Genomic DNA, 17,343 nt, shown 5'->3' on the forward strand with positions numbered 1-17,343 from the left:
TTAATTGTACAAAGAACTTGAGCATATGCACACATGTGCATATGCTCAAGTTCATAGGAAAATTATTAAAAATCACCCATAAATAGTAAAAATCAAACACTCTGCTTTGGCCCATTAAGGCTCAAAGGAGACCAATCACAAGAGTTTGTGGTTAAACATCTATCACTAGGGGCAATTTCTAGAAAATGAGACAGTTGGCAGGATATCTGAAAAGTTGAGTCTCTTTTAAACACAATATCCACATGTAAGTAATCATTATTAGTTACCAGTATCTGGTTTTCATGCCCCTAAATTACAGAAACACAACCATTTCTGCTTGATTGCCAATAATGGATTCTAATGGATGTGGTAATGATTTTAAGGTTCCTTTGTTCGTCTTTACCTGGGGAGGCCAATCTCTCCTTCCATCAGCAGGCACATATCCACCTCCCCCATGAGGACCAGGGGCAACAGGCACTGGAATTCCCCTTTCTTTCAGCAATGGTGCAAGTTTGGAGTGGAACAATTCAGATGGACGAAGAATTCCAGTGGGTGCACCCGTATTACCAGTGCCACTTTTGCTGCTGCCAGAGCCTAGTTAGCACAAACAAATAGAAGTCAGCAGAGTCCAAGGATGCAACGCATACTGCTATAAAAATCGTCCTTTCAAAACAGGAACTCATAAAAATAAATGAAGGTAGTAAAACCTTAAAATTAAGTTAAACACTAACAGAAATATTAATAAATAAAATAATGCCTCTAGAGATAAAAGACAATGATATTTAACTAGGGCAACAAATTTAGGTGAAAAATATTATGAACATGTTGATAGAAATCAGCTTTGAAAAATGTTAAGCACACAGCATAAAGAATAGTTCCATATTTAATATAAATACTAATAATAAAGCAGATATTAATATTATTTTTTAAATGCCATAAGGTAATCAAATCAGAAATATGAAATTTTTGCCATGCTTCATTTTAAGCTCCAGTATATTGGAAATTTTGTGCATGCAGATGAGGAAAGAATTGCATTTTTGGTGATTGAATTTTTAGAGACGGCACCATTTTATAGTGGTGAGAGAGAGGCTTTCGATAAAATGCTAGCCTATGGAAAAATGCATTTCTGGATGCATGTAAAAAGTTTTCCACAATAACCATAAATGCTGAATAATGCAAGTTCTTTATGTACTTAATTAAATAACAACAATATAATTTACTCCTTCACACCTCATTTGCAAAAAGTTTTATCTTTTTTTAACCTTTCCAGTTTTCAATCTTCAACTATCATAGCAGAAAAATGAATTTGAAATTTCAGCCGACAAACCTTGGCCAGAAGAGGACTGGATTCCTGGTGGTTTTGCAGCTGCCGCCGCCGCTGCGGCAGCTGCTGCTGCTGCTTGCCGATGTTGCCATCTCTTATACAGTCCAAACAAAGGAGTGGCACCTTCAACCCAGCTGATGAGGCCAGCCCTTGGACCAAGTGGAGTCACAGAGTAATGCCTAGCTCGGTACAATGACCCACGATCTTTCCAACCACCCCCTCCTCTGTTCACAACATCCAGATTACTGTACTTTCTCGATGCACGAGCCATCATTGTATTGGCAACACTAAGGAACTGCATTATTCGTTCATCCAGATGCAGGTCCTCTAGACCCTTGAATAAATACGTATACCTGGAAAGATTTTTAATTGGAAAAATGAGGAAGGTACTCCATTATACTGGTGGGAGAGAAAATCTCTTTATTTTTTGGTATATTGATAAGTATAGGAATGAAATGCCAATTTGGTAATAACAGGTCACAAGAAAAATTAAACATCTGTAGTGTGACTTGCTCATATCACTTATTATCATTTTCAAGCAAATTTCATCAAGTACGAGCACTAAATTTTCAAAGCTGCATGAAATTTTCACAACAATCATAACCTTAATGCTGAAACAACTTACTTTAGTCCATCAGAACCATAGAAAACCAGTTTCTTAGGTCGAGTCTTTGTTGGAAGAATTGTCACATGCTCATGCACTCCTTCTATAGTGATTACATTCCCAGTGGAATTATTGGCACCGGGCATAGCAACAGCTGTTCCACGCATGGCAGCTAAAACCGGACTAACTTCGGACATGCGCAATGATGGCGGTCCTGAACTTGATCCACCTCTCAAGGACGCCTGTCAATCACCAAAGGATGTTCATTAGAATAAACATGAATTAAAAGTGAAGTTAAAATTATACACACAGAATTTCCAAAAAAGCTGCTTTCTACAGAACATTGCAATCAGACCTTTTTCTTTGACAGAATCTTATTTTTGTCTAACTTTATGCTAAATAAATTTTATCCATGAGTCCAAGTAGCCATGGCAGGTATCTGTGGACTTCAAATTTGAAATTATGTCAATTTGATTTGACAGTTTTACAAAACATAGTTTTCTTTCAAAGAAAAAAACATTTGGTTTCAAGAAAGTCAATACTAGGGCTGGGGAATTTCCAACAGAAATTGCATATGCTTACATATCATAAACCTCAATTATCCCATATAATATAAATAAAATATAATGATACTTTTTCTAATTATTTCAGTGAGGTGATTAACATTTTAAATGAAACATACATAATGAAAAAATACACTCAGTAAACAGGTAAATATTTGGGGACGATTCATGACTTTGAAAACAGTACTATTTTCCTGTAATACAACACAGCTCATTTAGTAACTACTGCAAAATGTACATCAGATAATTAGGTAAAAATAAATGCACTGTTTAAGAAAACTCGGTAACTAAAACAATTACTATTTGTTTGTAATGAGATTGACAAAAATGTGATGCAACACAATATTACTTTAACTATTTAGTATGTGATAAAATATGCTCTTGCTTCAATTATTTATGCAACAACTGATTCACATTATTCCACAATACAAAATAATTGAAAAAATTGAATTTCAATTATTAAGGTTTGACAAATATAAACTTTAAAAATACATCCTAAAGCTCTGCATTTGGCCAGCAAAATCTCAATGGTATATTCAAAGAATTGCATTAATTGCCATGATAGTTACTTAAACAGAGTCGTCCACTTAACGAAGGATTCAGATTCCCATCCTATTCAAGACTAATAGTTCTTACATAATGAAATTTCTGCATTTAAATGACATCTTATCCGTCAATTGTAATCTAAGACAAATTGAACGGGCAAGTTCGTACTTTAATATTTTCTATCCATTTAGGAAGAAAGTAATTGCTGCTGTGAATATTTACTAAAAACGCCAATGAATACCTATCCATCGGCTTGGTTAACTGTGCACTTCTGTCCACTGGTCTAAGGCCATAAAATCCACATGACTATGGTTTTCCAAGCAGATACTGTAACAGTCTCTTTTTCTCGGTTGCCTTTACATTTATTCTATTCAACATTATTGCTGCCTCGTTCGATAAAAAAATAATTTTCCCGCAGTCATGGTTTTTCCATGAATTATGGCTGTATTAAACTGTGTGAAAATTAGCATTATTTTGTAGAGGAGTAAATATTTCAACGAAGTAAACAAACCAAAATTTCCAAAAAGAAAATCTAAAAAATGAAAAATGATGCTCATTAGGGTGCAATTCTTTATGGGATGACTTTAGTCCAAACATTATTTTACTCAAGAATTTCAAATTTTAAAAAGATCAAATTAACAGTTTGCATATTATCACCGCAAATCCCAATCACATTGATGTACACAAAAGCACTATCAACATGAAATTACAAAAAAAAAAGAAGTGACATTATTGCTATTCTGATGTTTACATCCATGACAAGAAACAAGATTTTTTAGCATAAGAGTAACAAACATGAAAAGGAAAAAATTACATTTTGTTCGAATAAGCAATTAAGTGATAACAATAACAAATTAGGTGAACTGAGCCCTGGGCATTATAGCAGTATCTTTAATATACAAGCCAATCCAAAAAAACATACATACTTGTATTCTATGATAAAGAGAGAGCCAAGATTCATTTGGATGTCTTGGGTCAGGAGGTTGGCGCATACGTGACAGCAGCTCGGTTAGCAGGGGTCCATGACGATCCCTAAAGCGCCGTTCATGGGGTGTCTCAGGTGGAACAACACAAGTCAATGAGTAAAGCTGCTCTAATGCCCATAGCACCTGTGTCAGATAAAAGGAACAACATCACATAAAAACAATTCAGTTTATTTTCAACGGCTAAATTATTTTAATTGACAATATTTCGAAAGTGATAGAAGCAAGTTCTTAACAATCACATTATTTCTTGCAGATTTTCAAGCCTCTGTTTGACTTACAAGCTGTTTTTCTTTCATCCTTTCTAAAGTAAAATATATTAATATTAAAATGTAATATTAACTAAGGTCGGTCAATAGCCATGGCGTTATTTTAGATAATTCAAAAAACCTGCACCAGCTTGAAAAACAAAAACGTCAAATTTAGCACAGCTCATGTTTATGCACCAGCAGATAACTTTTCCAAATATTATCTTTTAAATCAGTTAGCAAGGACTAATAAATAATTTATACACAATTATTATTTTCAATGGCTAAATACATGTACATGATGAAAACAAACACACACTTTGTGAACAAATGAAACCTAAGTAAAGATATAATTAAAATCATCTCAGTGAGCTAGGTGACTTATCCTATAAATTCTAGGTTCAACAATCGAAACTTTAGGTTCTTATCAGATTAGTATATCTATAAAAACCAGTCCACATTCTAAAAAAACAATCAATTCAAGAATTATATTTAGTAGGGGTACATAAATTCTAGGTTTCTTTCAGTGGAGCTTTAAGAGACATTGACAAAAATATACCCTCCATCATATATAGAAATAATTAATGTGAATAGCCATTGACGTGTTTACAAAACGCTGCCTAAGTAAGAATTGCCATCTTAACAGTAAAATAATTTCAACAAAGAGGTCTTGCCTCCCTGTACATACAAAATATATGAAACTTAATTTAAAAAGGGTATAGTACACATCCTATTAATACAATAATGTTTAGTACAAAACCCTGAGTTTTTGGCAAACATAAAAGTAAATTTAAATAATTGACAGGAAACTAAAACTACTGAACTTAAAGAGAAGTAAAAACTTGCATATGAAAAACCAAACACTCACAGGGGCAACAATAATCCGGTGTTTTTCCGTTATGATCTTATCTCGCACAGTTGGATCCTGGATTCTAGGATTGGCATATGTTCGAGCTGCTTCAGCCTCAGCTTGACTGCAACGCCTTGAAGCTTCAGTGGACTGCTGTGCCAGGAGGCCTGACCAAGCCTCATCCCATAGAAGAGTACTCCTCCTGAGTTCCTTTACTAGCATTTGGACTCCTGCCACACATTCTGGGTTCTGACAAAATAATAACCTTGTAAGTCTTTCTAGGGTACACATTAACATCCACAATTGTCAATCCGAAATTCGGTTAAAAATTGCCATTAATGCAGGGAATACTAAATAAATTAAAACTACATCATAGATCTATACTATGCTTGATTAAAAATGTGAAAAGAACTGTTACTAAACATGATGACAAACATCACATAATTAAGCTCTTAAGGTTAGAGGAAAAATTTTAATGAACATAATTTAGTATGAAACACCTTGAATCCTGTGGCCTTTAAAACCCAAGTGTGATACAAAACCATTATCATGAGGTCATAATTCCTGAACTGTGTTAAGTGTCTGATAATGTATTTATTCCACCCACTTGTGGGTGTGATTTTTTTAAAAGTTTACAATAAATAAAACTTTATGATTATTAAAAAAAATCTTTTATATTACCTCTATTGTTTTAGTCATATTTAAATTCCTTTCAATTTTTAGGAATTGAATCCTGAAGCTGAAACATTCTTGCAGGTGCCTAAAATACACCTACTGCATTAAGTCTCACCTAGACTCTTTAAAAAACATCAAGGACATTATTTACTAAAATATTACAACAACCTGATGGGTCCCTACATGATGGGTCCCTATGACATTACCAATCTCAAGAGAAATCACACATTAATAAATACATCATGATAACATTTAATAAAGCATTTAACAATCAACAATAGATTGCAGCTACTCTACAAAATATAAGGCATCCCCAAAGATTGGCATCTGAAAATTAGCATAACTTTGAACCGAGGATCCATATGGTATACCAAAACCTCACATTCAGATAACATTTTCCACTGAAATTGTTAAACCTTTAAAACATTTAACATAAAATATTTCTTAATTTTATCTGAGATGAAAGGAAAAATAATAACAGACCATTTGGAAATGAAAATATTTTGTCCCCTACATGCAATTAATGCAATGCTCATTATATGACTGGAGCCACAAGCTGATTGCCTGTTTCTTTAGTATTAGGATTCTACCCAAAGGTGATAAATATTCATAGCAAATTTGCATTGAACAAAAATTTTAAGAAAATACATATGTAAGCTTATTTGTCCTGATCTTTGATAGAGTTAAAAAAACTGGGAAATTTATAAAAAGATATCAGAGACCCTGTAGAAATCAGATCCAAGAATGCAGAGTTCAACAAGCAGGAAGGGACAGCAGGGGAATCTAGAATTAGGTACGGATGATTGATCTCATGAGTTCAATCCAAGTTTCTCTTACAATGCATGGCTTATTTAATCTTGACGCTCCAATTACAATTTGACACTTATCACACTCTCCCATGCATACCTATAAATGGTGCAATACCACTATATCAACAAAGCATTTTCTCTGGGTAACATTTGATAATACAGCTTGTATGGAAAAGTGGTAACACCAAATAATAGAAAAACAATGTGAGGCTACAGCAACTAATGGCAAAATACAAGGAATTCTAATTATTAAGCCAGAGATTTTTTTTGAGTTCATTAAAATAAAACCGAAAAGTTCTGACACTCCAAAAAAATATTTTTACCAATAGCTGTGGATTTCCAACAAATCTGAATTGACCAACAAGACCAAATAAGTGACTGACACCTTTAACTGTGGAAATTTACTATAATTTCATAATCATACCATGATTTAAAAATTTCCCCATTTAGATAATAATAAAAATATGAGGTCCGGTCTCAACATTAGTATTTTTAACATGAAATCACTGCCATGAGATTTTATGCTTAAGAAAGCTGAGATTATGCACAAAATGTATGCATGAATAATGAACTGTTTTCTAAACATTTATTTTATAAATATGAGCCTAAGATTGGCTTTACCTTTTTGGCCAGTATATCAACAATGGACTGAAAGCAATTTTTCATGACAGAGGCTTGCATCTCTCCCACACTGCCATCCTCTTCGTCTTCATCATCGTCATCCTCCTCTTCCTCGTCTTCTTCATCCACTCCTTCCCCACCCCTCTGTATCACTTTCTCTTCCTCCACCTCCTCCTCCTTGTCCACCTGCTCCCTCTCATCATTCACTGACTCAATTTCAACATCTCCACTCTGGGATAGAGAGCACTCAAATAAAGCTGGAAATAAAATTCAGTGGAAGGTGCTTAAAATGTAGTATGATTGGATGGAAGCATTTAAGAGGATACATGAAAATAACATCAATTTTGAATTTGATCACAGCCATAGTAATTGAATGTGGAGTAAATTTATGCATTTTACATTAGTCCGAAAACATCACTTCGACTTTTACATTGAACTTTGAACATTGGTATAACAATTTGACAATTACATACACCCATGCCCTAGGTGGAGGAAAACCACCCAGGTGTAAATTGAACCTGCGACCTCCGGGTTGGCAGACGAGGACGTTATCCCACCACCACTGGGGCCGTCAAATGTTGGGAGAACAATTATTCTTTTAATGACATTCAAATCAATGAGGCAATTTGTCTTTTCTAAGGCTGACTTTTTTTGTCAAATTCAGAGCTCCCATGATACACAATTTTCAAGCTTGCCTTGATAAATCTATAAAAAATAGCAGTACACAAGAATCCATGCCCTATGATTAACTCACCAGATGTAGCAACATCTCTGGTTTCCTGAAGAGAATTCCTCTTGCCATGCAACCCACCCTTTGGTCCTGAGGGCTGCCTTAGTCCAGGAGCTTTAGTTAGGCTATCAGCAGTGGCACCCACAACTGCTGGAAATGCCACAAGGTGCTGGGGAAGCCGGCAGAGAAGACCCGACAGGGCCTTACGGGCATAAGGTGGAGTTGAGGCATGCCCAAGTCGTGAAAGTAGCTGTGGTAGTAGAGGAACCCAAGGAGCAACAGGTGTTGAGGCAACACCGTGCTCAAGATTAGGGCGCAAACGAACATGTGCACGGAGGGGTGAAGATACCAGACGCAGCAGCCGGAGGGATGCCATCAGACGAGTGGTTGAATCAGAGCCATTTACTGCTGAGTCCTATGATTGAAATAGTTGTTTCCAAATTAAATTCAGAGCCACATTTATTTTTAATAAAATTTAATTAGCTTGAACATTCAAGAAGGGGCAGAAAGCTTCCACAAATGTGAGCCAAGGCTGCATATTAAACAATAAATTAGAGCTTAAGATTAAAAAATAAACCATTAGAAGCGCTAAAAAATACTTCATCCATCTAATTATCAAGATCAAATCCGAATGTAGGTGAAATACAATAAAAAAATGATGACATAGCAGATGTATTATCTCCACGTCAAATAAAATCTTTGCTTCCATAAATTTTAACTACTTTTTGCGAATTGCTCTTAATGGTTACCTGTTAAGCCTTCTTCCTTTTGATCACTAAATACCACTACCTAAAAGAGCAATGCTCATTGAATGTTGGCAGATTCAAATTTACTCTCCATAAAAAAATTGCATATACTATTATATTAAAAAAGCACTTCAACATGTCAACATTTTCTGGATTTCCAGAACAAATGGGGCATCAAATCAGACAAATAATCAGCTTTATTGTATTCGCATTATAGTTAGAAAATTTGAAGGAAAACTTAATTGCATTAAATTTACCATCAGAATCCTTAGTGGCCAAAGAGTTTTCAAGTAGTAGTTTTAGGGGAAGCAACCGAGAGTGAAGGTCATTTGCACCATTATGGATGGATAGGAAAGGATGGAGAGAAATCCTATGTTGGCATTAGCCTACTCTTAACGAAAGGTACCAAGGGGCAGCTTAACGTCCCATCCAATGGACGGCATACTTACTCAAAGTGCCCTCTACAAAGCACCTCAAGTAGGGATTGGGATACCACTGAAAACTATCAGCTTCTGGGATTCAAACTTGGGCCCTCTGGGTGGGAAGCCAGCACATTAGCCACTGCAACATCTCGATCCCCCAAGATTATTCAAATAATCGCTCATTTTATTATTTCTAACCTTCCCTATACTCGTACTTCTAAACACAGTAGTCCAATGCTAACATCCTTATATTAAAAAATCAATCTCAGGAATTTTCTAGGATCCTCTTCTAAGGGGGTCCTCCAAAGTTACGGACTAGCTAAATCACATTTTTGCACCAGAAAATGTTTAACCACAAACCCTTAAAATACTTATGCAAAAAAAATTATACAGAGCTACACCTCTTTAATCATTATTATTTCTAACTTTTGTAGTACTTCTTAGTGCATTAACTCAACAACAGCAATCTTTTATTAAGGAGAGCTTGAATAAGAAGAACATGGGATAATTGGAGAGAATTTTAAAAAAATAGGAGATTGATGCCCACTCCACTTTTTAACACACATCCAAGTCCCATAGAAGAAATTTACAGAAGGAAAGGTAACACTCTAGCACCAAGCTGGAAAGATAAACATGATGTGTATATGATAAGCACATGCCACACACATGTAATGGGAGCATTCAGAGATTGAGGAAGCGTTGAAAAAACCAAGCCAGCTATAGTGACCTACAGCAGAAATAAATTTGGTGTCAACCTATTGGGCTAACAAATGTTTTATACTGTATTTAACTACCACTACATGCAATGATGCCATAAATTGACCTTTTACATAATATTGATGGCTAAATCCAATGCCTGTGTAACGTACACCAAGTTGACTGGAAAGAATTTCCGATGAGTTCATACACCAAGAACCTTGGCAGTGATTTGGAGGTATTCTTGGAGGATCCTTCATCAGGGCTTGGACCTAGTGGAGGTCACCTAGCTCATCTCTACAGTTCTTTTTCAAAGGATCCCACCACGGAAGAAAAAAACTCCAAAATCTAGATTGTATTCCAATTGAGGCGTATGACACACAAAGAAATCAAGAAGGAAATATACATCCAGTTAAGCATTAGTAACCTGGGATTTTATCTCTCACCATGTTTTCAACCTTGTCATAAGGAGAAAATTTGTATCACACAGCATATTTCATTTTACTCTGTATACACAACTTTCCTTATTATTTTGTATTTTGTAACCATGCATGCATGGTATACAAGATAACATAATAAATATAAAGCTAATTCAACCAGTCATTTATAAAGTTTATATTGTAAATTATATAATATAAAATTCCAGTAATAATTTTATGAAACATATAATTGTAAATAAATGGCCAGCAATGAATGTATTTAACTCATTGTCATAATGGACCAGAATTTTTGGAAATGACAGACCCAGAATGACAGGAAATGAAATTAAGATAACCAAGGTTCTGATTTCATATACACCATGCATTATGCCATAGTTTTGACTACCTGATGAATTTTAACATAAAAGATGCCAAGCTCATTGAATTTATCTCACAAAAAACTTACCTTCATCCAATCATTGCTCATATAATAGTATGCATAGTATTAATGCTTAATGTACAGCTTCCAACAGAGCATTTCCATTCTTAACTACATATATGTTTAGCATAAAAAAATAACAATAGCTAGCGATATTTTTCAAGCATGAAAATTTTCTATTATAATCAAATTGGCAACAGTTAATGATAATTATCATTTCAGTACCAGCAGGCCTTAGGCAATTAAGACAAATGATTAGGCAACTTTGAAACTGTTGAGGCTTAAAAGGTTTTTTATACTTTAAGAAGAAGCCTTACCTTACACTTATCTTCTTCATCACCCCCACTAAGGTGCAAGTAGCGGAAATAAGCTGCCACTGCCATTTCATAATGCACATAGCGCCGTTTTAATGCATTTTGAACTAATGTCCACAAATTGGCCAGCTGTTCCTCATTTAAACTGGATAGATATCTTTTGGGAGATGAAACTTCAGAAACTTCTTGGTTATCAACAGATGAAATACTTTCAAGCACCTGCTGATCCTTGGCATCAAGTGAAAGAGAGCTAAATTCACTAACAAGGTTACTAATCACATCCTTCTCATCACTCTCTTCTTCACTAAACTTCTGAATGAGGAATTCACAAGCTTCTAAAATCTCCACATCAGTTTGTAATGAGGGCATGAACACATTTTGTGCAGCCATGATTTCTTCTTCTGAAAGCCACTTAGGAATGTTGTTACCACCTTCAAAAGAAATGAATGAAAATGAAGTCCTGGTTAATTTACAAAAAAATGTGTCACATTCTGAAGGAATACATATTAATATTGATTTATCATTGGCATGATGATTCATAATTATGGAAAGTTATTGTTATGCCATTACAGTAATGCAACATGAGGCCAAAATGCCAACATTTTCACACTATATCTTTTTTTAACTGAGGGCAACTCAACAAATTTATTAACTCTTTTCTACAGAGAAAAGAAGTAAATAATATATACTTAATTCATGGAAAGTAAGTGGGTATGCCTGAAATAGAAGTATTCCCATTAAATGACCGAAAAATCAATCCTATTGTCAGTGGATCTATCCACATCTATTGGAGTACACAATGCGACTATTGGTGATGACAGCTTTTGATGTAGAAGAACTTATTTAAACTGGTTAGAGAAGTTAATGCAATTATATGCGTAAAAGTAGCGTGTTTACAGGTTATTTCAGCATACTCATTGATAACACGGTTACAATTATACAATATACAAGCATAAACCATACATGGAAAGCATGACTATTATTTCCAAATACTTAGATTCCACCAAGTCAAGAATTAGAGGCAACATACGTAAATGCACCTAAGTTATAAAAATTTATCTTTGAACTTCCAACAAGCACACAACAATTTTCATATTTGAAAAAGGATTGCATTCGAAGAAAGGTCTTCACCATTTCACCACCTTTCACAATAAAGTATTATACTTGGAAAGAATATTTTTGGCGGAATCCATAATATTCATTAATAATATTTACTTTCAATTTAATAAGTATTAAGTATTTATCTTTCTTTCCATGGGACAAAGAGAGGACTTAATAATGATAATAAAATCAAATTACCAATGTTCTATAGCTAAGGGTCACTTGAAATCTTCTGCATTTGAGGTCTTAGCAAAAAAGCACTTGGTATGATATTACTGAGTATTTATTTCCTATATAGGATTCCAATATTACAAATATTATCTCATCTAGCTTTGTTTTTGTTAAAAGCAACATGTAACAGAAGACTTGATCAAGAAATTATGATTCTATTTTCATGTACTCAACAGCTAACCATGAATCTTCTTTTTGTTCTGATGCTTTAAAGTGCTTCTTTTGAAGTACTGATGTATTGCATGTACCTTATCACTAATGTGCAAAGTTTGTTTAAAAACTATATGCACAATCTTTTGGCATAAAATCTTCTGCGTAATTCAAATTACTAACCTCCAAGTAAACTATCAAAATTATGCGTCACGCTCCCCATACATAATATTACACAAATGCAAACATAGATAAGCAGTGTAAGATTTTTCCTCATCTGCTTTGAAATTAATAATGATGAAGCTTCACACAGCCATTCTTACATAGAGAAAGATTTTAAATATTTTCATCCCACAGGTGAATGGTATTAGTGAAATCAGATTGACATTTACCAAGTTTACAAAGGGTTAATCATTACATTTAACTAAATGATTAACATAACAATAATTGGATTTCACTGATCAATGGTTCATGAAGATTTCCAAAGGCTTTCCAAAGCATCAGTGAGGGTAAACACATGGGATGTACATGTATGTACATGTTTCAAATTTAAATAAAAAAAAGGTATAGTTATAGATACATGACAAACCTGCAGCCGTTGGCATTGAAATCTCTTCTACATTTTTACGACCCATGTCATAACACCAACCACCAAGAGTTGCCCAAGCTTTTGCCAATCCTGGACACATGGAAATTCCAAGGCGGATTAAACTAGGTAATGCCATAGATGATTCACTCACTTCACCACTTTTCCAGGAATCCTTCACAACTAATTCTTCAAAACCTAAAACAAAAAAGCATTTCAGCTGTTCATCACTACAGTGTTACAGAAAATTAACGGCTAACGTAGCTATTAATGGCCACAACATACTGATGATTATACAAAGTCTTATTCCAGCAGATAAAGTAATAATCCGAATTTTGTCATTATATAGCTGTTTTAGCATTCCTGTATGGATTACTCATCCATTATAATTCAGAAGGTATTTATACACAGGAAATTCATTCATATGTGGTCACCCCATTATGTTATGGGGAATATTAAATTCAATCCCGAGAAAGAAGGGCTTGTCACTATGTTGTTGAGAGCAGTCTATAAAATTTGATTATGATTTGTAAAAATCAGCTAGTTCTTTTTGCAAAATTAAAGTACAATGATTAAGCTAGCCACCCTTACCATTAACCAAGGTAAATACAAAATGTATTACTACCTTAAGTTAAGCTTATCCTACATTAAGGAAAGAAAAATATGTAAGTAATGCAGATGATGAATATAAGATGATCTAAGGAGTAATTTTATGACCACACTTAAGATAAATGTAAATGGTCTTTAATGGAAGTTTGATTAGATTTCGAGCTGATTTGCAATGAGTAAGGTATTGCATCTTTAGAACTGTATATTCTGAACATGAAAAAAATGTAATCTTTTCCCATTTTTATTCATAAATGCCCCGGAAAAATTGTACATTCTCCATCAGTCAAAACAGTTTTAATGAAACAACCTTAGTCACAAACCTGGAGGAGTAGTATCCAGGGATAAATTAGCAGAGCTTTTCTCCCAGATCAAAAGCTCCTGTAATGTGTGTGCGTTTGCGACGTAATCAGTGGGAGAAGAATTCAAAGCTTCAGAATCACCAGCGCCTGAGGATATGGACTGAATCCATTTAGAAAGACTGAGGAGGAGGCGGGAACACTTTTCACGAACGTCATAATTCTCAGATGTAGACTTCTCAGAAAAGGCTTTGCAGATTTCAAGACAAGTTTTTGATGCCAAGTTAACTGCATCTAGTTGACGTCCAGTACTGTAAAAAGAAGGTTATAACTTAAATGACATAAAAAAACCTAATGCCAACCAAAATTTATGCATGATAATGAGAAAATTTTGCAAAAAATTGACAACAATAACATCGAAATTAAATTATGAATACCGCTGAAGTTAACCATGCACTCATATATCCTAAAATTCTGAAATTATTTCCAAATTAATGTCATGTCTTCACGAGGTCCCTATAGCATCAATGCATAAAATATTGTTTTCCAATGAATACTGATTACATAATAATTCACCAAAAACTGGGAAATACCTTGCACACTAAATTTTATTCTATGTGATATGATTTAGCGGTTCAATCAGTTCATAATTTTTTAAAATATTACTGTGTGGATAGAAGTTTTTAAATATTAATTATAAAATTGAAAACTTGAGTAATATGCATGTATATTATTAAAAAAGAAAAACTCATTAACTATTACAAAACCTCTAAACATATGAGAAAAAATGAGCATATTCCTTACATATTCAATATTGACTCACTGCACAAGTCAACGCTGATGAAGTTAAAAAAGTAAAATAACTCACTAATGGAGGAACTTTGCATGTTCTGCAGTGACATGGAGATTTTCAAGAATGAAAACTTCTTTGTTGCTGTGCACTTTCATTTCTTTCTCCAGCAATCTCTCACACAGATTAAAATTTCCCTCCCAGCGAGCAGCCTTTGCTGCACAAAGACGAAGGCGGCTAATGACTGCATCATTCTCTAGGTCAGCCGAGAAAAAGTGACTCCACCACAGCAATCGAAGAAGCAAAGATGACCCTAATCCAGGATCCAGGACATCAGAGCTTGACTGGAAATATTCATTGAAAGAAAAAATTACTACTAATATTACAGGAGAAATATGGGAAAGAAATTTTGTGATTTAACCATCAAGTCTTATAATTAATTTAATGAAATGAAAGTGAAAACTATAAAATCAAATGAAATCAAAATGAAAGTATTCATTCAACATACTGAATGTCTGGATATTTTAAAAAATTATGAATACTTCAGAATGATATAGAGAGTGTATATTGGTGACATTTTTTTGCAAACATAACTGTCAACATAGAGTGAGGAAATGTAAAACAAAGTTTCATTAGAGAAACAGCACCTACCAGATCAAATAAGTATGTGCCAGATTTTCCATCTAAAATGGAACGTAAACCAGATGCAGCACATTGTAGCACACATGCTTCAGGAAGGAAATTGCTGGGAGTGCTAAATAATCCCTCTCGTAAATGAATTTGCAGGGCTTTTTCACACCCTTCCACCTCTTCCATCATGGACAACTTCCTATATGAATAATCATAAGAAACAGAAATTTGAAAAATATTTTCATATTTTCTCTTTTCTTATTTGCAATGTTCATGAGAGCCAAAAACATCATGAGTCATATTTTCAAAGTCATTTTCATCTCTCTGTCATGCTGCCAACAAAAAATTGCAAATTATAGACTAATTCGAATTAATTATCATTTTATATGATATGAATCATGACCGCTGATATGTTCAACCCAATGTAGTAATAGTAGAACATCCCATTTGTACAGGCTAACAGCTTTTATTTAAAGCTTTCCAAGTTTTAGTTAGGCCAGCTGATTCACTAATTCCATTGACAACCTTGCGACCCATTTTTTAATGATGAATTAATACACAGAAATAAAATTCCATTTACTTCACTGCAATACTTACACAACATCTGAAACCTTGATGCCATCATTGGCTAAAATAAGGGCAATGCTTTGCAATGCAGACTCCACTCTGCCAACAGTGGATGAAGCAGAACCTATGATGCCATCATTCAAACCATACTTCTCCCATACAGAATCTTCAAAGGCATCTTCTTCATCACTTCCTTCATCATCCTTTTCCTCAACAACAGAGATTTTGCTTTGTTTCTCATTAGTCTTGAATGCCGACGGGAAATTACTCAGTATTTTCAAAACCGAGCGTGATTTCTGAAATTGAAGTTGCAAAAAAGAATACCTCACATAAATTTCACTATAGGGCACGTTATTCAATTTATGTACATGATTGAGTGGGATTCAAGCAGGAAAACAATTTGAAAAATGCTTAATCCCATTTTTACTTATGAACAGTGGAAACACATAAAACGAGCATAATTCATTCCAGGCTCTTTCTCGTAAAGCGAAACACTCGTTTCAGTGAAACAACTTTTCATAAATAAATTAATGTTAACTAAGCTAATGCACTCCATGCCAAAAAAAATTTATGTACTAGTTTTATCCAAAGAAAATCGTTTAGTATCGTGGATCAGTTCACCTTTTCTTCTATCGTGGAATGAAGGACACATATTCAACAAGGAGTGAAGGGCCTCATATTCAACTGCTGCCAAAGTGGACAAACCAGTTTAAGTTTGCTCGGGACAGCCTAGATAATGATCCACATAGTGTTTGGCCAAAATTACTTGCTATGTGAGGTTCTCGTTAGCAAGATTCCATTCTATTACTGAACAAGCGTTTTATTCATATAAACTACAAAAACCACATAACCGTGCTTGAAACATGGTTTTACCTTGATGTCCTTCAAAACAAGTGAGGAAATGATAGCATACCTTTACACATCAATGACACTACTAGAGTTAAAACATGAAACGTAGCAGCAACGCACAACACTATGCAACATTTCCAAATATTTAAGCGCTTCACAGTTACAGGAAGTCCCGGAGTCACACAAGTCTCAAATCATGTAAAACCGCAATAACTTAGGCAGACACTGTCCTAGATAATACCAGTTTGCTTAAGCAATTTCCGAACGCCAGCACAACAAAATCTCATTTGCACATATTTGTTGTTAGCCACCACATGCAAATGCTATAAAAATGTCACAGCATCCTGGGAATAAATTGAAAAACAAACAAATGGTTTTTGAGAACAACTTGTCCTAAGATAGTGGGCACCATCAGATTTTCATCAAAAGATATTAACAAAGTCTCACCTAGATGTCAAGATTACCCATGGTATTTTGGAGAAAATAGATGACAAGGAGTAACTTTGATTGTATAAACCCATGTACATGCAAAGAAAGTAAAACCCAAAGCCGTACACTTAAGGGCA

General features: G+C 34.4%; 1 protein-coding gene across 1 annotated transcript in view; it reads right to left on the reverse strand.

Moving 5' to 3' along the window:
* nonC (serine/threonine-protein kinase Smg1) overlaps positions 1-17,343 on the reverse strand; it is a 122,146-nt gene that overhangs the window by 57,529 nt on the left and 47,274 nt on the right. The window contains exons 23-35 of the mRNA XM_071594137.1: positions 15,959-16,224; positions 15,383-15,560; positions 14,810-15,075; positions 13,966-14,252; positions 13,040-13,234; positions 10,972-11,399; positions 7,957-8,347; positions 7,203-7,459; positions 5,116-5,346; positions 3,943-4,125; positions 1,929-2,149; positions 1,307-1,656; positions 383-573 (exon numbers count right to left, since the gene is read on the reverse strand). Coding sequence (XP_071450238.1) covers positions 383-573; positions 1,307-1,656; positions 1,929-2,149; positions 3,943-4,125; positions 5,116-5,346; positions 7,203-7,459; positions 7,957-8,347; positions 10,972-11,399; positions 13,040-13,234; positions 13,966-14,252; positions 14,810-15,075; positions 15,383-15,560; positions 15,959-16,224 — 3,444 coding nt within the window. The remainder of the gene's footprint in view (positions 1-382; positions 574-1,306; positions 1,657-1,928; positions 2,150-3,942; positions 4,126-5,115; positions 5,347-7,202; positions 7,460-7,956; positions 8,348-10,971; positions 11,400-13,039; positions 13,235-13,965; positions 14,253-14,809; positions 15,076-15,382; positions 15,561-15,958; positions 16,225-17,343) is intronic.

Source organism: Hetaerina americana, unplaced genomic scaffold (assembly GCF_022747635.1).
Source record: "Hetaerina americana unplaced genomic scaffold, ioHetAmer1.1.p SCAF_1, whole genome shotgun sequence".
Taxonomy (NCBI): Eukaryota; Metazoa; Arthropoda; class Insecta; order Odonata; family Calopterygidae; genus Hetaerina; species Hetaerina americana.